Below are 27,707 nucleotides of genomic sequence, written 5' to 3' on the forward strand. Positions count from 1 at the left end.
CTCTTGTTTTTAATCTTGCCTTACTATTCCAGCATAAAATGTTCAGGACTAGTAAAGGCAATTTAATATCACTGTCCCACTGATGACTCACCCTGGACCTCAAAAAAACCCTTTTGCTGTAATCAGGTGTTGCAGCACACCCGAGAGGCATTCGCCCTCTTGGGTGGGGACCCTATGATAAAGCATGCCACCAACTAGGTTGGTGAATGAGGGTTTTTAAAAAAAACTGTTACTCCTCCTTCAATGCAGTAACTTGGAATTACTCCTTTTGTTGTTGAGATTCATACTTTAAGGGGACCGGGAGTGGTTCCGTTAGACCCTTTCTCTCTTTGTGTTTAATTAGGATTGGGCAAAGACATTAGGCACCGACACCCGGGTCGCCGCTCTAGATATAGAGAAGGCGTTTGATACACTGGAGTGGAATTACCTCATTGAGGTCCTTAACAGACTTGGAGTGGGACCCATGTTTTTTAAATAGATAACCCTGCTATATAATACGCCACTGGCATGGGCAAAGATGGGTTACGTTATCACTGACCCGCTCCACACAGAGGTGTGGCAGGCAACAGGGTTGTCCCCTATCCCAGATTATTTTCACTCTGGCCATGGAACCCCTTACATGAGCGCTCCATGCGAAAATGCTGGACTGGAGCAACTATGGGAAGAAGAGGAGAACACTTATGGAACTACTACGCCGAATCACACATGCCTCCGGGCCCGAAGGTAAACTTGGACAAGTCTGGTCTTTTTTCCTCATCACAGCTCATGGGTGAACAAAGGCGAAGGCTCCGAAGTGTTCCTCTCCCCTGTAGCTGCAAACATCATCCCCTACAAGAAGCTGGGTGTAGCTCTCTCTGCATTGAACACGGTTACATACTGCAAAATGAAGCCACACATAAAGGTGTTGTGTAGTCTAGATCCCTTGAAAGACCCCAACAAAACAATATTCCCCTCAAGTAACCCTAACATTTGAACAATTTACCTCTTTGGAGACTTAATCCGTGAAACTGCTTTCCAAACCGAGAACTCTGGACTGCTGCAGTAGCCCCGAAGATCTTCTAGGGCCCTTCTCGTCTCAATTTCTCCTTGCTTCCGATATTCCTCTTCTGTAAGGAGCCGAGGGGGGCTTGGTTTTGCTGTAACTTTCTTTACTGCCCTGGAACACCCCCAACATTTTTGCACAGTGTAAAGGTAAATTGTTTTGAACTAAAGCAATGCAATTCCAAAATAAGCCTTTAATCTCAAACACAAATTTGTAAACACCCTTGCTTACATCCAAGACAAAATAAAAAGTTTACCAGACTTTACTTTCTATTTCAGAATAATTCTAAATGAAACCAGTGCTATACACATACAGACCAATCCCTACTTTTAGCAGCGTACCATTAACAGATTAAAATGTTATTATACCTTCAATGGCCTAGTGTGCTAACCACCTAATGCCATCCAATAAACTTAATTTGTCACTGATTATAAGCTCAGATATGCATTTGTCATTCTGACAAGAGATTCTGTCAAAGAAACCAATTCGCATGTTACAAGTCTTTTATAGTCATTATATACTGGAGTCAAGACACATCACAGATGTAGTCTTCATGTAAAAAACGAAATCGCATTAATTAATGAACTGTAAGGATCTTTTTAGTGATAGACTAATTGTCATGTGACTCCTACACCTTGTAGTCCTTTGTCTTATGTATCATTTCCTATACAGAGATTTACACACATAAGAATAATTGTCTCTGTGTAATGATTGTGATGTAAAGTGTTCTGACACCCTACACTGTTATCAGTGGTGCTGTAAATAAAGTTAAATTTATTGGAGCGAGAGTATTGTTATGGAGACTGGAGGGGCACTGTTAAAGGGTGGTAGTGTGGGAATCAGTGGCGGAAGGAGTCATTGGGGGGGGGGCACCACAAACATTGTCGCACAGGGATCCACCAGCGCTAAAGCCGGCCCTGCCCTTGAGGCCAGGCTGCCTCACCCATTGGTCCCTCCGTTGGCCTTATTTCAGCAGTAGTAGCTGTAACTCACCAGGGGTCAGAAATGCAGGATTTGCACGCACACCAAATTAAGTTCACAAACCTTACAGTCTCTACTTCATGCACAAGCACTTTTAACATGTGCTGCCTGCTTTGGGGGCACTGGAATTATGCAGCAATAGAGGAAAAATTATACCACAGTGTTGCCTAATTATGCAGCAAAAAGAAGGCTGCAGCGTAATGCAGTATATTTTCTGATACTTTAATATTTTTACAGATGGTAACAGTCTCTGGGAAAATGTTGCCTTATTAGTACTATGTACAGGCATGTCAATTCTAGATGCGCAAAGATGTTGAGAATTTGTTGTATTGATTGTTGAATTCAAACATTTTGTTGCCCCCATCATTATTGTACAGCAATCCAAACTTAAAAGTTCTTTTTTAAGTGCTGGTCCCATATTTTCTTGTCAGTGGAAAAGGCCAAAAAATTTCTGCTTTCAGTCAAGGAGGGAGAGGCAGCAATCTTTCAAGATAAGCCTTTCCGGTACATGATATTATTTGTTGTATTAAGCAAAAGTTGGCCAAATTAAATTTTCTAGAATTCAAAGGGTACAGTTTTGTATACAGGGTAAAATAGGTTTTTGTAATGTTTCAAGGCTGTTGTGCTGTACCTCCCAGGAAAGAGTTCAGCGAGTACCATACCAAGGTACTCACCTAGGGGAAAGGGGGAGTAGCCCGGATGGAGGGACAGGGTGAGAGTGGGGTGTGAGCTTGAGACAGGGACAGCTCCGGGTGTAGGGGAAGAGGGCTCCGGGTGTTGGGGGAGGTAGGGTTGGGGAGCACGAGGTGTAGATGGGTCATAGAGGAAAAAACAAATCACAGGAAGAATTATGGTTTCTTGAGATACAAGTTTGCACATGTGTTGAGACTTAGCCTGAAATCATGTGTGTAAAGGTTGACTGGCTTGCAAAGTTTGAAAAAAAGGGCAGCTATGGAGAAGGAGCAATTCGAAGTCTGATGACAGAAAACCAAGTTGTTTGAATAGCTTCTTGTAATAACAACGGGGTCAAGAACCAAAATACGCTCAAATCCACACTCCAGTGGCTCATGTCAGCCCAAGTACAAATAATTCTGTCATAATAGAGCGCAGCTGTGGGGTGATTGTGCGCCTCTGTTAACGTTTTAATCTTAATAACAGCGCCCTTCATGGGCTGCAATTAAAATGAAAACTTTAAAAAAGGCACTCTATCAACCCGCAGCCCAGCTCTATTTAGATAAGAAATGCAGCAAGCTTAAAAACACAGCGTGTGCTTTTAAGTGATTCTAAAAGCACAAGCTGTGTTTGGTGCTGCATTTCTTTTGTTTTCTAGAGTGTGGCTGCGAGCAGATTTGTGCTTTTGTTTAAAGCAGTGTTAATCGCAGCTTGTGACGGGCTCTGCAAATAACAAATATGTAAACAAAAGCACACAACGAACCCCACAGCTGCACTCTAGAAAACAAAAGACATTTAGCAAGAGTGAGCACTTGCTAAATGCAGCGGCGGCGCGAATGCTCTCGGGGATGTGTGCGCACCACAGACAGCATTACGCGCTTTGGGGCATGGAGGTGCGCAGGCACGCGGCTTCAAGGGAACACTGGTCACAAGTACCTATATTAACCTTCATTAGTTCATGGCGACACGGGGAATACGCTTGCATATTTCATGTTTTCTTACAGTTATGTGGTGTTTTTAACGAGAAATACATAAAAGAATTTTGTTTCCCACATTGACTAGTGATGTGCGTAGTTACACGAAGAGGGGCTTCACGGGATGTGACTGACACTGGTGTCTGTGAAATGGGTGGTGTCACAATAAATTCAGACTTACGAGACAGAGAAAGCAGGCTGGCGTCATCCAAAACGAATGATGATTGGGGTGTGACTGGGCTGCTGTTCACGGCAAGCCCCCTCCAGACCTTACGTCGTCACCCAGAGCAGAAAATTTTCAAAGATGCACCTGAGCACTCCAGCTAGAAGTGATGCAGAGTAGACATAATTGTTCCTCACCCAAAAACGGGATCTCTCTCTTCACATATTGACTATTGCTGCTTTATTTCGGGGCACAAGAGCCGCAGCCGGCAGAGTCGGAGAAGTGCTACGCATTAGGTGCATTAGCATACAAATGCATTGTGCATGCTCCATCTTCATACAATGTGTGATCATTTCAAATTCATTAAAAACCATTATGAACAAGACGGATGGCCGCGAGACGCGCTCTGTGGTGGGGAGATGGAGGAGCGTTGAAGCGCGAGCAAGCAAGACGGAGAAGCAGAGTGAGGAGCACGCGCTTGTGCGCGTAACCGCACGCTCTATGCCTCAGAAAAAGCTGTGGTCGGCTTTTTTGAAGCCCACTAACTAAAAGTCTTGCCACAGCAACGCATGCGCTGGCTCAGGCGAGACCTAAAAAGGGCATCAGACTGCAATAAATGATTGAGAACCTGTAAGAAAAAAAAAACCAAGCATTTACAATGCAATGGTCTCGGCATTAATAAAGGTAGAGCTATTGGCATTACTCATGACTTTTTTTTTAAACATAAATAAATGGTATTGTGATTTACAATGGCAATAGGTGAGCATTAGAGAGTAGTAGAGAGTATTCACGAACACAGAGCCACACACACACAGAGCCCCCCCCACACACACACAGAGCCCCCCCACACACACACAGAGCCCCCCCACACACACACACACAGAGCTCCCCCCCCCACACACACACAGAGCTCCCCCCACACACACACAGAGCCCCTCCCCACACACAGAGCCCCTCCCCACACACACACAGAACCCCCCCACACACACAGCCCCACACACACACACATACAGAGCCCCCCCACACACACAGACCCCCCCCCCACAGACCCCCACACGGAGCCCCCCACACACACACAGCCCCCCACACACACAGAGCCCCGCACACACACAGAGCCCCCCCCACACACACAGAGCCCCCCCCCCACACACACAGAGCCCCACACACACAGAGCCCCACACACACAGAGCCCCCCCCCCACACACACACACAGACAGAGCCCCCCCACACACACACACAGACAGAGCCACACACACACACACACAGACACACAGCAAGCCCCCCCACACACACAGCGAGCCCCACACACACACACAACGAGCCCCCCCACACACACACAGCGAGCCCCACACACACACACACACACACACACACACACAGCGAGCCCCACACACACACAGCGAGCCCCACACACACACAGCGAGCCCCACACACACACACACACAGCGAGCCCCACACACACAGCGAGCCCCACACACACACACAGCGAGCCCCACACACACACACACAGCGAGCCACACACACACAGCGAGCCCCCCACACACACACACAGCGAGCCCCCCACACACACACACAGCGAGCCCCACACACACACACAGCGAGCCCCCCACACACACACAGCGAGCCCCGCACACACACACAGCGAGCCCCGCACACACACACAGCGAGCCCCACACACACACACAGCGAGCCACACACACACAGCGAGCCCCCCCCCACACACACAGCGAGCCACCCCCCACACACACAGCGAGCCCCGCACACACACACAGCGAGCTCCCCACACACACACACAGCGAGCCCCCCCCCCCACACACACACAGCGAGCCCCCCACACACACACAGCGAGCCCCACACACACACACACACAGAGCCCCCCCACACACACAGAGCCCCCCACACACACAGAGCCCCCCCACACACACACAGAGCCCTCCACACACACAGCGAGCCCCCCCCCACACACACACACACAGCGAGCCCCCCCCACACACACACACAGTGAGACACACACACACAGCGAGCCACACACACACAGAGCCCCCCACACACACACAGAGCCCCCCACACACACAGAGCCCCCCACACACACAGAGCCCCACACAAACACACAGCAAGCCCCCCCACACACACAGCGAGCCCCCCCCACACACACAGCGAGCCCCACACACACACACACAGCGAGCCCCACACACACACACAGCGAGCCCCACACACACACAGCGAGCCCCCCCCCACACACACACACACAGCGAGCCACACACACACACACACAGCGAGCCCCCCACACACACACAGAGCCCCCCCCACACACACACAGAGCCCCCCACACACACACACAGAGCCCCCCCACACACACAGAGCCCCTCCATACACACACACACACAGAGCCCCCCCCCACACACACACACACACACAGAGCCCTCCACACACACAGCGAGCCCCCCCATACACACACACAGCGAGACCCCCACACACACACACACAGCGAGCCCCCCACACACACACACAGAGAACCCCCCCACACGGAGCCCCCCACACACACACACACAGAGCCCCACACGGAGCCCCCCACACACACAGAGCCCCCCACACACACACACACAAAGCCCCCCCCACACACAGACCCCCACACAGAGCCCCCCACACACACAGAGCCCCCCCACACACACAGCCCCACACACACACACAGAGCCCCACACACACAGAGCCCCACACACACACACACAGACAGAGCCCCCCCACACACACAGAGCCCCACACACACACACAGAGAGCCCCACACAAACACACAGCAAGCCGCCCCCACACACACAGCGAGCCCCACACACAGACACAGCGAGCCCCACACACAGACACAGCGAGCCACACACACACACACACACACACAGCGAGCCACACACACACACACACACACACACACACACAGCGAGCCACACACACACACACACACACAGCGAGCCACACACACACACACACACAGCGAGCCCCACACACAGCGAGCCCCACACACACACACACAGCGAGACACACACACACACACAGCGAGCCCCACACACACACACACAGCGAGCCCCACACACACACACACAGCGAGCCCCACACACACACACAGCGAGCCCCGCACACACACAGCGAGCCCCGCACACACACACACAGCGAGCCCCGCACACACAGCGAGCCCCCTCCCACACACACACAGCGAGTCCCGCACACACACACAGCGAGTCCCTCACACACACACAGCGAGCTCCCCCACACACACCCACACAGCGAGCCCCCCCACACACACCCACACAGCGAGCCCCCCACACACCCACACAGCGAGCCCCCCACACACACAGAGCCCCCCACACACACAGAGCCCCCCACACACACAGAGCCCCACACACACACACAGCGAGCCCCACACACACACACACACACACACACACACAGCGAGCCACACACACACACACAGCGAGCCCCACACACACACACACAGCGAGCCACACACACACACACAGCGAGCCACACACACACACACACACAGCGAGCCACACACACACACACACACAGCGAGCCCCACACACACACACACACAGCGAGCCCCACACACACACACACAGCGAGCCCCACACACACACACACAGCGAGCCCCACACACACACACACAGCGAGCCCCACACACACACACAGAGCCCCACACACACAGAGTCCTCCCCACACACACACACAGAGCCCCACACACACAGAGCCCCCCCCACACACACAGCGAGCCCCCCCACACACACACAGCGAGCCCCCCACACACACACACAGCGAGCCCCACACACACACACACAGCGAGCCCCACACACACACACACACAGCGAGCCCCACACACACACACACAGCGAGCCCCACACACACACACACAGCGAGCCCCACACACACACACAGCGAGCCCCACACACACACACAGCGAGCCCCACACACACACACAGCGAGCCCCACACACACACACAGCGAGCCCCACACACACACACACACAGAGCGAGCCCCACACACACACACAGCGAGCCCCACACACACACACAGCGAGCCCCACACACACACACACAGCGAGCCCCACACACACACACACACAGCGAGCCCCACACACACACACAGCGAGCCCCACACACACAGTGAGCCCCCCCCCCACACACACACACAGCGAGCCCCCCACACACACACAGCGAGCCCCCCACACACACACACAGCCCCCCACACACACACACAGCCCCCCCCACACACACACAGCCCCCCCCCACACATACAGAGCCCCCCACACACACATACAGAGCCCCCCACACACACATACAGAGCCCCCCACACACACACACAGCGAGACCCCCACACACACACAGCGAGACCCACACACACACAGCGAGACCCACACACACACACACACAGCGAGACCCACACACACAGAGCCCCACACACACAGAGCGCCACACACACACAGAGCCCCACACACACAGAGCCCCACACACACACAGAGCCCCACACACACACACAGAGCCCCACACACACAGAGCCACACACACACACACACACACAGCAAGCCCCATACACACACAGCAAGCCCCACACACAGCGAGCCCCACACACACAGCGAGCCCCCCACACACAGCCCCCCCCCACACACACAGCCCCCCCCACAAACACAGAGCCCCACACACACACAGAGCCCCACACACACACAGAGCCCCACACACACACAAATCCCACACACACACAGAGCCCCACACACACACACACAGAGCCCCACACACACACACAGAGCCCCCCACACACACACAGAGCCCCACACACACACAGAGCCCCACACACACACAGAGCCCCACACACACACAGAGCCCCACACCGAGCCCCCCACACACACAGAGCCCCACACCGAGCCCCCCACAGAGCCACACACACACACACACACCGAGCCCCACACAGAGCCCCCCACACACACAGAGCCCCCCACACACACAGCGAGCCCCACACACACACACACAGTGAGCCCCACACACACACACACAGCGAGCCCCCCACACACACACACACACAGAGCCACACACACACACACAGAGCCCCACACACACACACACACAGAGCCACACACACACACACAGAGCCACACACACACACACACACAGAGCCCCACACACAAACACAGAGCCACACACACACACACAGAGCCACACACACACACACACACAGAGCCACACACACAGAGCCCCACACATACACACAGAGCCACACACACAGAGCCCCACACACAGCGAGCCACACACACACACACCGAGCCCCACACACACACACACACCGAGCCCCACACACACACACACACACCGAGCCCCACACACACACACACACCGAGCCCCACACACACACACCGAGCCCCCCACACACACACACACACCGAGCCCCACACACACACACCGAGCCCCACACACACACACCGAGCCCCACACACACACACACACCGAGCCCCACACACACACACACACACCGAGCCACACACACACACACACACACCGAGCCCCACACACACACACACACCGAGCCCCACACACACACACACAGAGCGAGCCCCACACACACACACAGCGAGCCCCACACACACACACAGCGAGCCCCACACACACACACAGCGAGCCCCACACACACACACACAGCGAGCCCCACACACACACACAGCGAGCCCCACACACACAGTGAGCCCCCCCCCCCACACACACACACAGCGAGCCCCCCACACACACACAGCGAGCCCCCCCACACACACACACAGCCCCCCACACACACACCGAGCCCCCCACACACACCGAGCCCCCCACACACACACCGAGCCCCACACACACACACCGAGCCCCACACACACACACACACCGAGCCCCCCACACACACACACCGAGCCCCCCACACACACACCGAGCCCCCCACACACACACCGAGCCCCACACACACACACCGAGCCCCACACACACCGAGCCCCACACACACACACACAGCGAGCCCCACACACACAGTGAGCCCCCCCCCCCACACACACACACAGCGAGCCCCCCACACACACACAGCGAGCCCCCCACACACACACACAGCCCCCCACACACACACCGAGCCCCCCACACACACACCGAGCCCCCCACACACACACCGAGCCCCACACACACACACCGAGCCCCACACACACACACACACCGAGCCCCCCACACACACACACCGAGCCCCCCACACACACACCGAGCCCCCCACACACACACCGAGCCCCCCACACACACACCGAGCCCCACACACACCGAGCCCCACACACACACATCGAGCCCCACACACACACACACCGAGCCCCACACACACACAGCGCCCCACACACACACACACAGCGCCCCACACACACACACCGAGCCCCCCACACACACACACCGAGCCCCCCACACACACACACACCGAGCCCCCCACACACACACACCGAGCCCCCCACACACACACCGAGCCCCACACACACACACCGAGCCCCACACACACATACCGAGCCCCACACACACACCGAGCCCCCCACACACACACCGAGCCCCCCACACACACACCGAGCCCCCCACACACACACCGAGCCCCCCACACACACACCGAGCCCCACACACACACACCGAGCCCCACACACACACCGAGCCCCCCACACACACACACACCGAGCCCCACACACACACACACCGAGCCCCACACACACACACACCGAGCCCCACACACACACACCGAGCCACACACACACACACACACACACACACACACACACCGAGCCCCCCACACACACACACCGAGCCCCACACACACACACACAGCGAGCCCCACACACACACACACACAGCGAGCCCCACACACACACACACAGCGAGCCCCACACACACACACACAGCGAGCCCCACACACACACACACAGCGAGCCCCACACACACACACACACAGCGAGCCCACACACACACACACACAGCGAGCCCCACACACACACACACACAGCGAGCCCCACACACACACAGCGAGCCCCACACACACACAGCGAGCCCCCCACACACACACACACACACCGAGCCCCCCACACACACACACACACCGAGCCCCCCACACACACACACCGAGCCCCACACACACACACACCGAGCCCCCCACACACACACCGAGCCCCACACACACACACACACACACCGAGCCCCACACACACACACACCGAGCCCCACACACACACACACCGAGCCCCCCACACACACACACACCAAGCCCCCACACACACCAAGCCCCCAACACACACACCGAGCCCCCCACACACACACCGAGCCCCCACACACACACACCGAGCCCCACACACACCGAGCCCCACACACACAGAGCCCCACACACACAGAGCCCCACACACACAGAGCCCCCCACACACACACACAGAGCCCCCCACACACACACACAGAGCCCCCCACACACACACACAGAGCCCCCCACACACACACACAGAGCCCCCCACACACACACACAGAGCCCCCCACACACACACACAGAGCCCCACACACACACACACACAGCGAGCCCCACACACACACACACACAGCGAGCCCCACACACACACACACACAGCGAGCCCCACACACACACACACACAGCGAGCCCCACACACACACACACACAGCGAGCCCCACACACACACACACACAGCGAGCCCCACACACACACACACACAGCGAGCCCCACACACACACACAGCGAGCCCCCCACACACACAGCGAGCCCCCCACACACACAGCGAGCCCCCCACACACACAGCGAGCCCCCCACACACACAGCGAGCCCCCCACACACACAGCGAGCCCCCCACACACACAGCGAGCCCCCCACACACAGCGAGCCCCACACACACACAGCGAGCCCCACACACACACACACACAGCGAGCCCCACACACACACACACAGCGAGCCCCACACACACACACAGCGAGCCCCACACACACACACACAGCGAGCCTCCCACACACACAGCGAGCCCCCCACACACACAGCGAGCCCCCCACACACACAGCGAGCCCCACACACACACAGCGAGCCCCACACACACACACACAGCGAGCCCCACACACACACACACACACAGCGAGCCCCACACACACACACACACAGCGAGCCCCACACACACACACACAGCGAGCCCCACACACACACACACAGCGAGCCCCACACACACACACACAGCGAGCCCCACACACACACACACAGCGAGCCCCACGCACACAGAGCCCCACGCACACACAGAGCCCCACGCACACACAGAGCCCCACGCACACACAGAGCCCCACGCACACACAGAGCCCCACGCACACACAGAGCCCCACGCACACACAGAGCCCCACGCACACACAGAGCCCCACGCACACACAGAGCCCCACGCACACACAGAGCCCCACGCACACACAGAGCCCCACGCACACAGAGCCCCACGCACACAGAGCCCCACACACACACACAGCCCCACACACACAGCCCCACACACACACACAGCCCCACACACACACACAGCCCCACACACACACACAGAGCCCCACACACACACACAGAGCCCCACACACAGAGAGCCCCACACACACACACACACACACACAGCAAGCCCCACACACACACACAGCAAGCCCCACACACACACACAGCAAGCCCCACACACACACACAGCAAGCCCCACACACACACACAGCGAGCCCCACACACACACACAGCGAGCCCCACACACACACATAGCGAGCCCCACACACACACATAGCGAGCCCCACACACACACAGCGAGCCCCACACACACACAGCGAGCCCCACATACACACCGCGAGCCCCACACACACACAGCGAGCCCCACACACACACACAGCGAGCCTCCCACACACACACAGAGCCCCCCACACACACACAGAGCCCCCCCACACACACACAGAGCCCCCCCCACACACACAGAGCCCCCCCACACACACAGAGCCCCCCCACACACAGAGCCCCCCACACACAGAGCCCCCCCCCATACACACACAGCCCCACACACACACACAGCCCCACACACACACACAGAGCCCCCCCCCACACACACACACAGAGCCACACACACGCAGAGCCACACATACGCACACAGAAACCCACACAGAGAGCACCACACATACACACACGTTTCTTCAGCCATAACGGCTTCCTAGGAGCTGCTTGTCGAGAAAAAAAAAGTATATTTTGGTGAGATCAAAAGCCCGTTTTGCCACCATTACGTATTGGACTAGATTAAAAATAAAAGAGGGGCTCCAAGCCCGGGCCCTCGGCAGCTACAAGGGTGTCTTTACAAGTTCAAAACTGCCCATTTTGTAAACATGGGTCACATTTGTACCTAATTCACTAACATTTGGGACATAGACGTTTTTCTGTTCCACTCCGACTCTGCAAAAGTGGCAACATTAATTCCACCCTGAATGACTGACATTGGCTTCCACATCATTTATTCCATCCGAATGAGTGACACGGAGTGCCACAAAAACTTCAAAAGCTTCTGTGTCACAAACAAATCAGTTATGACCACTCGCCCCATCCCCGCCTGGCAGAAAAATGCTTCACCTCCGAAATTACAAACTACCTCCAAAGCATCAATTGATACAGAGTTGACAAAAAGGAAAAACCTCTAAAAAGCTACCTATATTTTACAGCCTAGAAAACAGAGCAACAAACAGTCAGCCATAAACATGGACCCTGCTTAACGTTCAATTACTGTGTATAGCAGTACACAGACAGCGTGTGGGACGCGCTGCTCTTTAGGCGTTTACGGTGCATAAGTTCATGACTTTGCCAGGTTCCAGGTGGGGCGCGGGAACTGGTCTAAAAAGTCAGCCAGACTTGGAAAGTGCATGAAGTGGTGGAGCTCGGGTGGTGAGGGTAATGGAGCAGCATCTTTCCCTGCACCTCGAGTAACAACACCCCTCGAAGCTGGGCATGGGGTGCAAGGGCAGCAAAAGGAGAGGCGACCTGCGACCCGGGAGGAAGGTAACGGGCAGGAAATCTGCATCTTTTTTGTTTGTTTTTAGTTTCCTTTTTAAAAGTTTGGAACAAGTTGAGGAAGTGGCTGTGAATGGGGGCGGCTACGGAGGTGAGGAAATATAAATTTTATGGTCAAATTGTGTTCCCTAGCGCGTACCCCACCATCTCCATGTACTAGCTTAAAGTGCATGTAACTTCCCTCCTGTGCCAGCTATGAAGACGCAAATACATTTGCGTCCAACGTTAACATGTCCTCTTTCAGACCCACCCTGAATGGGTTGAATAGTCCGTTCCTAAGTATGCTATGCCAACGTCTTTTTGTAGTACACTTTACACGTTTTTCCAGCTCTGGCAAAGTAGGCCCTGAATTTCTGCCATTGAGCCTTTTTTCTGGCTTCTGACTCTGAAATCCTCAGCCCAGGCTGCCTCTGTACCCGTGAACTCTGACTTACTCCCAGCGCGGCCCACCGCGTTTACCTCAGCCTGCTGCCTGCCAAGACTGACTACAACCTTCGAATTATCTGTTCCGCTCCTCGAAAATACATTCCTGCCTACTAGTTCAAGTAAACATTCCCCAGCTGCAGAGCCAAAGGGCCGGCCTGTCTCCATGCAAGTAATTCATAGCCTCTGTTACCATGCTCCCCTGGAAGGCCCATGCCCCCACGCTTCTCATGCAGACACTCAGGCGCTTATACACGCATTCATAGTCAGTATAGAATAGCTTCTGCCCCAGAGACCTTTTCCGTTCAGATAATATGGTTCTCAAACATCAGATATCAGATATGATAGAAGTACAAGTTGATCTGACATGCCAGACTTCTGTCTCTTTCCGTCAGTGTAAATGTCAAGCCCCTGCACCCTCCAGTTTCACGTCAATCACACGTCATGCAGCTGCGCGCGCATCCAAGCTTCCGATTTCTGCTGACATTGCAACATTTCTGTTTAGTGCCACCCCTTTGTGACACCTACCGGTGACGTTTCTAGCACACACCTCTAGTTCACGCCTAGTCCACGCCTTCTGATTACGTACTAGTAACACGTGGATACTGTTATCTTGTCTTCTCTCAGCTGTTACGCCTACTATATTGCTTTCTATGGTGTAAATTAAGTATATAAGCTATGTATTGTCAATAAAATATTGCTCTATCCCTTCTTCCACCCCTGTGGTGGGAAGAACATGATATCCAGGTCTTGACCATTCCTTTTTAAGGAATAAAACCCCTAAGAACTCTAACACCACGGACTCTGTTTTTTTCTTTCCGATTTGAGTTATTATTGATTAAGTACTTACCTGCATAGAAATTAAGACGGTAAATTATATATTTACAACATTTTGGCGCCCGAACAGGGACCCCTCCCCCACCTCACGCGCCGGTTGGTGCGTTGCAAGCTCTGTCCCCTGCCATCAGTTAGAAGGAAACTACGCGTACCGGCAGGATTTCCTGCATCTCCCTCTGGCCCACGGAGGTGACGAAGACTGCGATCAGTACCCAGACGAGGCGGTGAGGAGTGCGGAGGATCCCGACCAGAGCCTAGCCGAAAGAAGCAAGGTCCGAGGTGTCAAGAGGCCCACCAGTTTTCCGAAGTTTTCCGAAGTATCCACGTGTCGAGTCGAGTCCAGTCCAGTCGAGTTTTCCGAGGCCTTCTGTTTCCGTGCTTCCCGGTGAGTACCATTGCTGGGACGTATCTAGACGGGTTTGGGTACACAAGTCCGGTCTGCACTGTTTTTAGACAGTGTATCTGTGCTGTTTAGCAGTACATCCGTTATTTCAAGTTTCTGCACTGTTTTAGCAGTGTATCTGTGCTGTTTAGCAGTAATTCCGGTATAGAGGGTAGTCATATATGTCTCAAATGTCTTCTTCATGTGATTAATGTCGTGGTATGAGTGTGACTGTTTTTAATGTGCATTATTGTGTTCTTGTATAACTAGCTGTATCCAGTATTAAATAGCAAGGATTGATCATTCAGTATTAAGTAAACAAGATGCCGTTTTTCAACAAGTTAAAGCAGATAGGAACTAGGAAAGGGATGCTAGAGGAAGAAATTCCTATCCCCCCTAGGGACACTCCAGGAAACTTTATGTACCACAAGCATGGCATAGATGCCATATTATATCTAGATTTATGGGCCGAGTATACTAAACATCTAGACGAAAGACACAGATGGCCCGTTACCGGAACATGGGATGCCGAGTGCATCATGAAGGTAGAGGAAGCACTATGGAAAAAGAAAGCCAGACAATCTCAGAAAGACGCCATAGAGTTTTGGCGTAAGGAATCACATAAGCGTGCTGAAAAAGAATTACGTAGAGAAGATAGACTTAGAGAATCCGATAAGGCCCAAGAAAATGAATTAATTACTGAGGGGATCCGAGTAAAATCAGAGCAAGTAGACCGCGCACGAAACAATCTCGTGAACGGTATGTATCTCGCGGCTGAGGGTTCACCTGAGGCCATTTCAGAAATACCGAAAAATCTGCCGCCACCATTGGTTCCAACTAAAGTAACTCATAGGACCACTAAAGACATATTCCTGAATTCCTATCTAGAGGATGTAGCACCCGCTTACACCAATCTGCCTGTCCGCGCCCTGCCTAACGACAGGGACGGGGGTGGTAACCCGCCCCAAGATCATATTCCGCCAGTACCACAACAGAATCCTCCTGTTCCACCACCTCCACCACTTCCCGTACCTAAAGTTGATTTACCGAAACCACGTCTACCTGACCCTACTAAAAGACAAATTCAAGTTCAGATACAGACTCCACAGAGAGATAATGTTCAAGCTTCCGCCTCAGGGGGTGCGACCGGGGGTCTACACACCCCGCCATTAACGCGCAGGTTACAGCTCGGGGACTTGCAGAGTCCTTTCACGTTCAAGTCACCCAGCCTTGACATACTCAAAGAAAACCTTTCAGTTTGCCGATATGATCCAGTGCCCGGCAAAGACAATAGAATGATGATGGCATCACTACGGTTAAGATCTGCTACTGATTTTCTGCTGTACTATGCAGGAATGAAGGAGCGCCTAGATAGAATATATGAGTTTGTTCAGACTGGGAAAGACCCTGACAGTATTAAGGATGCCATGGAGCATCAGAAAGTTGACGTTCAAGCACAGATACTACGTTTTTTCATAAATTGCCTAATAAGAGAACGAGACTGGCCTGGGACAGATCAGAGTGAATTAGATGCACTAAACAAGTGGGGTCAAAATATATCTGAAGGAAAACACGACAAGGGGACTTGCATAGCCAGTATGTACAAGAAAATTAGAAAGACAGTGATAGAAATACACGAAAAAGAGAAAGAAAAGGCTTCCTCCGAGGAGGAAGAAGGACCTGAAGAATCAGAAAAGACTACAGACACTATAGCGTATGTAGGTAAGGGAACTTACCTTAGGAAAGGCACTCGTCCAGAAAGCAAGAGAGTATTCCTCTCTGCCTTAACAAACCCGAATTCTTCTGAACATCAGTTCCAGGAGACTGATAAAAGACTCCGAGAGAGAATGGGGTACCATGTACTAAATTCTATGGACGAACAAGAACTAGCCCGGTCAGCCATATTATGGACTGAAAATCCGGATATATATAATGATGACACCGTAGCGCAGACATTCCTGAACCTTTCCCCGGACGAGCAGAAATTAGCAGGTGTATACATGATTCAGCACCTCCTCACGAAATACAGAAACCAACATTCTGATCCAGGTCCCTTACATGAAACATTAGAAGCACTACTCATGGATAGATGGAGAGGTCTCAGTACCAAGTTAATACAAATAATTCTAGAACAACGACATAGATATAACACTTTTTTAAGCTCTGAATATGTTCCCGCTCCGCACCCAGAAAGAAAAATGTATCATATGGAACGCCTGAGTGGCATTGAAAGTCAGAACCCCTTACGAGAAGTACACCCAGTTATGGGTGAGGATCGTACCTTGAAACGTGTGTATGTACACACGCCTCTGACTAAGTTGGAACTGTTAGAAATGAAGAAACTAGTCCCGTGTCATGATAAAGACCCTGCAGGTTTTCACAGAGAACTTAAAGACATGTTACTGATGGGGGATTACACATATGAAGATATCATGAAAATGTTAAAGGTACTGTTGCCCACGGGCATCTACGAGAAATTAAAGGAAAAAGAATGGGAGGTGGGAGACAAAAAGATTGCATGGGCAGAAATAGAAGACGAAGAGAACAAACGTGTCCCAGGGCTAGGCCTTGGGGAGAAAACTAAAGCATTACCAGGTTTGATAGTACAGGTTCTGCCAAGATTATTGACAACTAGAAAAGAAGACTGGGATGCAATCTCAGCATGTAAACAGAAACCCGACGAAGATACTAGTGACTTTTATTCAAGATTCGAGAAATGTTTTATTATTAATAGTGGTCTTAAACCAAGTAGCGAGTCGTACCCGCATCTTTTTGTATCCAAGTTAGTTGAGAATTCCCTGTTAGCAGTCAAGAATCGTGTATACAAGGTTGAGAGTACATGGCAAGCAAATACGCCATCACAGATGTTACAAATGTTACAATACCATCAGAACAGAATTAGAGAAGAACAGGATCAGGAACAGAAACGTATGAAAGACACGAAAATGAAAATGTTAGTAGCCCAGTCGGTCCATACCGACGGAAATAGAAAGGGTACGACCCAGACAGGTCACACCGCAGCTCCCGTTAAAGGGACATGCAATTATTGCAAGCAGCCAGGTCACTACGTACATGAATGTCCAGTTCTGAAACATAACATATCAACAGGTAAAACTAAAGAGAGACCGCATCCACCAAGACAAGATCAGGTCCAGCAACAGACCTCACAGAATGTACAGCCCATGCAGAACACACAGCCTATGCATGTTTCACCTCATACAGCACAGACAGTAGCGGTATCACAGCCACAGCCCATTGCCGCGACCCAACAAGTTTCTCAGCAGATGTACCAGTATGCCCAAGGTACTTACCCCGATTACCAACGATACGCATGAAACAGCCTAGAGAGGGAGATGGGTTTGCCTCTTATTGAAATTCCTGTAGATCAAGAAGGTCCTTATGTACACAGTCAAGTATTGGGAAAAGACAGAAAGTTTTTAATTGACACAGGGGCAAGCCGCACCACTATAAGCCATGACGAAGTCCCAGGGGCACCCCTCTCAGGCTCACAGAATGTTTCCCTTGGTTTTTCAGGACAGCCCATTGTAAATGAAGTATCAGAACCAGTCCCCCTGGCTGTGGGTCCATTATCACGAGTTACAGACTTGTTACTTACGAAATCATGCCCAGAAAATCTGTTAGGAATAAAAACATTGAAGGCTCTAGGAGCCATAATCTGCTGTTCCCCGGAGGGAGTTAGACTCTTTCTGCGGGATTTCAAGGGTCATTATGTGTTGCGAGAATTCGATGTCAGATTGAAAAATGTACCAGATCACTTGTGGGCAAAAGGCCCAACTGATGTAGGTTGTATGCATATCACACCATACCGTGTTACACTCAAGACAGGAGTTGTTCTACCACGAATCAGACAATACAAGTTACCACCCGATGCTGTAGTGGCTTTACTGGAAATCATTGAAGAGCTCACTGCCCAAGGAGTGGTCGTAGAGACAGACTCCAATATCTGTAATTTACCCATCATTCCAATTCTTAAACGTACTGATCCCAATGCACCGCCAGTATATCGGTTGGTGATTGATCTGCGAGAGCTGAATAAATGCATTGTACCACAGTACCCTGTGGTCCCTGATATCTCTTCCCTATTGACTGCTATTGATTCAGAAGCAACGTTCTTTACTGTAATTGATCTCAAGAACGCTTTCTTCAGTGTACCTATTGATCCAGAGAGCCAATATCTCTTCGGATTCAGTTTAAATGGACGAAGCTTCAAATTTTCCCGCGCACCTCAAGGATTCACAGAAAGCCCCAGCATCTATAGTCAAGCACTGAAAAGACAACTAGATTGTATTCAAATGCCAGTTAACACCTCTTTACTGCAATACGTCGATGATCTGCTGATCACCGCACGAAGTGAGCCCGAATGTGAACAAGCATCACTGACAGTTTTGCATTTCCTGGCAGACAAGGGACACAAGGTGTCTCCTTCGAAGCTACAATTCTGTGTTCAGCAAGTTGTGTACTTGGGTCACTTGCTGTCCAAAGTGGGGAGACCGCTCACCCCCGATCGCATTCAGTTAATTGTAAATATGCCACAACCCCAGACACAAAAGGAAGTACAGGCCTTTATAGGCCTCACCTCGTACTGCAGACAATGGATTCCTCAATATGCATTTCTAGCTAAACCACTCATCCAGTTAACGACACAGGAGGCAGCGACTTCGACTGTCCTCCCTTGGACTCAGGAACACACACAAGCCTTTGAGGAATTAAAGAAAGCATTATGTCAAGCACCAGTTTTAGCGACACCATGTTACAGCAAACCGTTTACACTTTTTGTTACAGAACGTGATGGTACAGCATTGTCTGTCCTCACTCAAGACCAAGCAGGTTCACATAAGCCTTGCGCTTATTTTTCAAGTACATTGGATTCAGTAGCCCAGGCACTCCCTGCGTGCTTAAAGTCAGTAGCAGCAACAGCACTAGCAATTAGACAGAGCGATTCAATTGTTTTAGGCCATCAGTTAACAGTACAAGTTCCACATTCTGTAGAGGTTCTTTTAAACAGAACCCAGACTCAGCACTGGACCATAGCACGACTGACAGGTTACGAATTAACGCTATTCCAGCCACACATAGAAATCAGACGCTGCAGCATTCTGAACCCAGCAACACTGTTACCTTCAATTAGGACAGATCCAGCCCCGCATGATTGTATAGAAATCATTAATGCAGTAACAAAGCCTCGACGAGACTTAACAGATGTTCCACTGACAAATCCAGACCTGACACTTTATGTGGATGGTTCATGTATGCGAACAAGTACAGGAGAATTAGTGGCCGCATATGCAGTGACCACTGAAACCGAAGTAAAAGAAACACATCGTATTGACACACTGTCTGCTCAAGCGGCAGAGCTTATTGCTCTGACCCGAGCCTGTATTCTAGCCAAGAACAGAAATGTCAACATATACACTGATTCCCGTTATGCGTTCGGAGTTGTACACGACTTCGGCATGTTATGGCAAGAACGAGGTTTTCTGACCTCTCATGGTGCCAAGATCCAACACGGCCCCCTCATTCAAGCACTGTTAGAAGCAATACATCTGCCTTCAGGCATATCCGTCATGAAGTGTAAAGCACATACTAAAGTTACAGATTCTGTTTCCCAGGGTAACGACCTGGCAGACCAGACAGCAAAACATACAGCATTGACTCACACTCAGACAACTGACATGACAAAGACAATAGGACCGACAAATTGTATGACAGTCAGGGATCCCACACTAGATGTTATCGATATTCAGACACATGCTACCCCAGATGAAATAAAGAAATGGATTGAACTAGGAGGGATCCAGACAGATCAAGGTTGGATGACGAAGGGAAAATCTACATGGTTTCTCCCTGATTCTATGGTTCAAGTCATGATCAATACAGCACATAGTCCAGCACATCTAGGAGAAAAAGCGATGTTAGACAGTTTACAAAATCTTTGGAGCAATAAACACTTACGAGCAGCAGCAAAACAGAAAGTGCGTACTTGCATGATCTGTTGTCAGTTCAATCCAGGTAAAAGCGTCCCTGTAGAGCAAGGTGGATTTCATCCTCCCGATCACCCTTTTGAGGTCCTCCAGATGGATTATATCCAGATGGACCGTTGTCGAGGATTCAAATATGTCCTCGTAATTGTTTGTGCACTGTCCCGTTGGACCGAAGCATACCCAGTCCCAGATTACACTGCTCCGACCACTGCCAGGCAGTTGGCTCGTGAATTCTTCCCACGGTACGGCATGCCTCGTGTCGTGTACTCAGATAACGGTCAGCCATTCTCATCCGAATTAATGAAGCAGGTTTCCTTGCTGCTAGGATATCAATGGAAATTCCATTGTGTCCGACATCCCGAAGCCGCAGGCCTTGTAGAGAGGCATAATCAGACATTAAAGACCCGCCTTGGAAAAATATGTCAAGAGAAAGGGGTCGACTGGATAGTCGCTCTGCCAGTGGCACTGTTCTATATGAGAATGGTGGCCCATTCAAGATCAGGACTATCCCCGTACGAAGTGGTCTTTGGTAGACCACCGAATATGTGGGGGACGCCCATTCCTAAGAAAATTACTGATGTTGATTGCAATATGTTGACAGATTACCTTGCCTCCTTGATGTCTGCACTCCAATCATGTCGTTCACAGGTTGCCGCAGCCTTCCCTGACAACACTGATGTAAAGCCGCATGATGTCCGTCCAGGCGACCTGATTCTAATAAGGAACTTTGACAGGAAAAGTCCGCTGGAGCCCCGCTGGAAAGAGCCGAAGACCGTTCTACTTACTACGAGGACAGCGGTGAAAGTGGAGGGCCGAAAGGGGTGGATCCACACGAGCCATGTTAAACTATGCAATGAACTGAAATCCGACCCAGGCTCGTCCACCCCTTCCAAAGACTGTATCGAGCCCAGTGACTTTAAAGTTTCCGAACGAGAGAAAACTACACAAGAAGAATACAGATCAAAGCTCCGATCTAGCAAGTCAGACAGTTTAATTGTTTAAGTCCTCCCCTAGGTGAATCGGTTAAATAGTTTCTGACATGTATCCCCTAGATCGAGATAGAGAGAGAGAGAGAGACAATTCAAGAAACGTACATACTGCAAATCACTGCGTAGTCACTGTATAGTGACATTGTTAATAATGTTTTTTCTGAGTCTTCTGATTATTGTTGCCAGTATACTCCTTCCTATCGTCCTATTTTCAAGCGTGAACAATCTGCTTACAATGTTTCTGCCGAACATACTTTCAGCGAGTTACCTCCACATGAACTATCTTACAGACTTGCGCTGCGCAACAACACTTTCATTAGTATGCTTCATCATTCCCATCAGACTAATAATGCTACCAACTGCTGGATATGTGGCCGACTCCCTCCCTACCAGAATTACAAGGGAGCTCTGCCCCTCTTTCCGTATCCGTTCACTCACAACGGCTCCTGTGGTGCATGGTTTAAAATAATTAATTCCTTAGATCCTGATATTGCTGTTCTCGACGGGAGCTGGGTTTGGGGAAACCTGAACTTGGTCCTGCTCGACGTCTGTTACCCTGATAAGGAGGGACTCCCCATTAGAATAGGAACTGATCTAGAAAATGAAGTATATGGATTAAGCAATTACACAATTAACCTTATGATTCTTACTGTTGAATCCGAAACTGCACCCGTTCTGCCCGCTATGTCAGTATTACCCGTCACTGGTGAATTATGTGTCAGGAAGAAAGGTTCAGTACACTTGGGTCATAGTAAATGTACTACTGTGGTCGAATTCAGTGATCATGGTAAATCGTCCTTCAAAGCTATCCGTCATTCCTATTTTGTTTGTGGTCATACCGCATACATACGCTTACCTCCAGATTGGGATGGTACCTGTTATATTGCATTCCTTCTGCCACCTGTCTTTCTAGCCCCTCCTGATTATCACAGAAATACAAATCTAGTAAAGAATAGATTCAGAAGAGATATCCCACTTGTCGACTACACAGAAACGGCATGGGAACAGTACACCGATTTTAATAAAGGATTCTTTTTCTTTTTAGGCCCTGTCCAAAATAGTAAACTAATACGCAGATTAACTAGAACACTTGAAGCAGTAGTGAATGAAACTGCCTCCGCCTTAGGTAACTTAACAGAAGAGCAGTCCGCCATGCGGGTTGTTGTCCTTCAGAATCGTCTTGTTATTGACGTCATCTTGGCAGATAGAGGTGGAGCCTGTAAGGTCATCGGGTCAAGTTGCTGTGTTTTCATTCCAGAAAACGCGCCGTCTGTATACAAAGCTATTACACGTCTTCATAAAATTGCTAATCTGATACATCAGAATCCAGGCACCTGGACTTGGTCCGGTTGGTTCTGGACAACGTTAACCGCTTGGGGATGGAAGATCCTATCCTTCCTAGGCATTGGCCTAGTCCTAGTATTCAGTTGCTGCCTGTGCTTACAGTGTGGGCCAGCGATTTGTGGACTGTGTGCCACTTCATGCATTGAACATTCCAGTTTCCTTTCAAGACGTAAAAGAAAGAAAGAAGAGCAAATGATGTTACAAGAACAAACTGATCGATTCATGAGGATCGATATATCATGAAGGGTCCGTAGGGAACAAGGAGGGAATGAGGAAATATAAATTTTATGGTCAAATTGTGTTCCCTAGCGCGTACCCCACCGTCTCCATGTACTAGCTTAAAGTGCATGTAACTTCCCTCCTGTGCCAGCTATGAAGACGCAAATACATTTGCGTCCAACGTTAACATGTCCTCTTTCAGACCCACCCTGAATGGGTTGAATAGTCCGTTCCTAAGTATGCTATGCCAACGTCTTTTTGTAGTACACTTTACACGTTTTTCCAGCTCTGGCAAAGTAGGCCCTGAATTTCTGCCATCGAGCCTTTTTTCTGGCTTCTGACTCTGAAATCCTCAGCCCAGGCTGCCTCTGTACCCGTGAACTCTGACTTACTCCCAGCGCGGCCCACCGCGTTTACCTCAGCCTGCTGCCTGCCAAGACTGACTACAACCTTCAAATTATCTGTTCCGCTCCTCGAAAATACATTCCTGCCTACTAGTTCAAGTAAACATTCCCCAGCTGCAGAGCCAAAGGGCCGGCCTGTCTCCATGCAAGTAATTCATAGCCTCTGTTACCATGCTCCCCTGGAAGGCCCATGCCCCCACGCTTCTCATGCAGACACTCAGGCGCTTATACACGCATTCATAGTCAGTATAGAATAGCTTCTGCCCCAGAGACCTTTTCCGTTCAGATAATATGGTTCCCAAACATCAGATATCAGATATGATAGAAGTACAAGTTGATCTGACATGCCAGACTTCTGTCTCTTTCCGTCAGTGTAAATGTCAAGCCCCTGCACCCTCCAGTTTCACGTCAATCACACGTCATGCAGCTGCGCGCGCATCCAAGCTTCCGATTTCTGCTGACATTGCAACATTTCTGTTTAGTGCCACCCCTTTGTGACACCTACCGGTGACGTTTCTAGCACACACCTCTAGTTCACGCCTAGTCCACGCCTTCTGATTACGTACTAGTAACACGTGGATACTGTTATCTTGTCTTCTCTCAGCTGTTACGCCTACTATATTGCTTTCTATGGTGTAAATTAAGTATATAAGCTATGTATTGTCAATAAAATATTGCTCTATCCCTTCTTCCACCCCTGTGGTGGGAAGAACATGATATCCAGGTCTTGACCATTCCTTTTTAAGGAATAAAACCCCTAAGAACTCTAACACCACGGACTCTGTTTTTTTCTTTCCGATTTGAGTTATTATTGATTAAGTACTTACCTGCATAGAAATTAAGACGGTAAATTATATATTTACAACAGAGGGGGCAACGGTAGCTCCACGGAGGTAGTGGGGGGGCAAAGGACCGGGGAGAGGAGAGTAGGGCGCGGAGCCGTGCTTGTGGGGAAGGGGTATCTAGTGGAGAGGTTTCAGTTATGCAGAGTAGGGGGTCGACGAATAGGGGCTCAGCAAAGATCCGATGTTAGACAGCAGAATGGACTTTTCGTGTAGTTTATTTGTCTCCCATAAAAAGACATTTTACTCGATTAATTTAACGGGAGAAGTTTGAATCGGTGCCTCTTCCAAAACACACGATCCTCCCCCACACTCTGCTGCAGTGCGAGGGCACGCACTGGCGTGGTTTCTGATAACCCTGCCTCCTCCACGCCCCCAAATCCTATCTCCTGTCCATGATGTCAGGATCTGTCAAGCCTCCCTTTCTGTCTCCCATCCTTAAAATAGCCTGAGGGGTCCTTTCTTCCGTCAAGCGCGCAGCTTTCTTCAGAACATCACAGCGACCGAGGGGGGGACGAAGACTTTCCCCTTAAAAGCACAACAATAGGCACGGACCTCATGTCTTGTTTCTGGCCCAGAGAGGCAACATTTTTAATATTTACTGCATCAAAACAATAGCTGGAGGCCCCCAGACTTCTCCTGGGAGTGTTGCAATAACACCCGGGTAGTGCATAACTGTAGTGCCTGTAGTATGTGAACACAACAGCACGTGAAGGGGGACTTTTCAGTAATGTAGACAACAGTTGCTGAGGGCCCCTACCATTTAGTATAAGTCAGCAGTATCTGTAATATCCATTTTTTGGTGTCTTCAGTGGATGATATAAGACTCCCACGGTGAAGGCCTGCTTGCATCCAAAAACAAGCGGATGGATGCAAGGGCCGGATGCGGTCGGGCAGAAATGGCTGCCGCAAAGCTCCGACATTTTCGGAATCAGGGGCGTGTTTTTTGCTGAGTGACGGATGACGTCACGGTGAGAAAACGCAAAAAACACGCCCGAATCCGGAAAAGACGGGCTTGAATCGTGTGACGCCCCTCTCCTCCAATGGCTGGCCTCCGTTTAGGAAGCCAGCCAATGGAGAAGAGGGGCGGGTTCAAGCCCCCTAACTAAGAAACATAAAATCTCGGAGCTCTGCCCAAACTGCTACGCAGTGCGACGGAGTCCTCGACCTAAAAAAGAAAGGTGCCTTCATTATTCCCAATGTCAATGTATAATGGCATCTTTAATGTTAAGGTTGAGGGCCTCCGCAGGGGGCGGAAGGTACTCCGCGACATCATCAGTCCTCATCGTAGACACACTCTAGGTCAGTCTCGCCCTCAAGATATCATTGCCATTCTCCTTCAATGAAGAAATCTGCAGCAACCAGAATATCCCTTTCAACAGTGCCTTGTCCACCAATGTTCAAGCTGTCTGGTTCAATGGCAAGCCAACACCTGAAAGACACCGTTTAGCAATAACTACTCCACTAGTGCCGTTAAACAGGCAAACTACATCACTATGTCCTCCTAATACCACCACAGTTTGGTTCATATCACTGTCCTCCACGATTTAGAATATCAGCACTCAAATTCTCCTGGTAGACAATTCACTTCAAGAGAAAGTGAGAGAGAGGATACTATTATTCCTCACCATTCCATAACAGCTACATCTCCAGACATGAATCATTTGCCTTATCGCCCTCTTCAAACAACCCTACCATTAGAGGATCCAGTCTCAACTCCTTTAACACATTAAAATGTTATCCTCCAAGAGAGTAATCTAAAGCAACATTCATCACCCCATTAAGGAAATTGGGACCTCCTCCACAAGAATCTCTAAAAAAACAAATCAAAAACTCATCCAAGTACTCTGGCTACAAGCAAAAGATTTTGCATCAAATCTCGACACCCTGACATGGACTCGGATGTTACTCACCCTAAGGTGTGGCAGGGTATACTCAGACATGAGTCCCTTTCTCACTGCACCATCAGGATTCAAGCAAGCCGGGCTGAAGATGGCTGAAATGCCAGAAACCGGTCCCCAGTAGCTTGTCTCCTTTCTGGTGAACCCCTGTTCCCATGATGCACTGGGCCAGGGACAGACTGATTTGCATATAGCCAGGTTCTGAGCTGGGATGGTGCAGTGAGATAAATAACGGTGATGGATCAAGCCCTGATCTTTGGACTGGGTAAGAGTGGTCTGCTTAATTCAGACACTCTGTTCATCACCACCCCCTTTTCTGAATCGCACCCTAATTATACAGCAGCAACTTCTCCCCCTCAGTACCAGAGTAGAGCATTTCCAGTGGATGACACATTAACATTTCAAGAAGTGCTTGTAAGAGGGGCTGCTAAACAAAATGTTCCATTAGAGACCCATCAGTCTCTAATTCTTGAGACTAACA

The 27,707-nt window shown here is 50.8% G+C and overlaps 1 protein-coding gene across 1 annotated transcript in view; it reads right to left on the minus strand.

Annotated features, from left to right (window-relative positions):
• Window positions 1-27,707, minus strand: part of NEMP1 (nuclear envelope integral membrane protein 1) — a 613,931-nt gene that overhangs the window by 39,825 nt on the left and 546,399 nt on the right. Inside the window, exon 8 of the mRNA XM_086959963.1 lies at window positions 983-1,156. Coding sequence (XP_086816089.1) covers window positions 983-1,156 — 174 coding nt within the window. The remainder of the gene's footprint in view (window positions 1-982; window positions 1,157-27,707) is intronic.

This window comes from Lissotriton vulgaris, chromosome 1_1, assembly GCF_964263255.1.
Source record: "Lissotriton vulgaris chromosome 1_1, aLisVul1.2, whole genome shotgun sequence".
NCBI lineage: Eukaryota > Metazoa > Chordata > Amphibia > Caudata > Salamandridae > Lissotriton > Lissotriton vulgaris.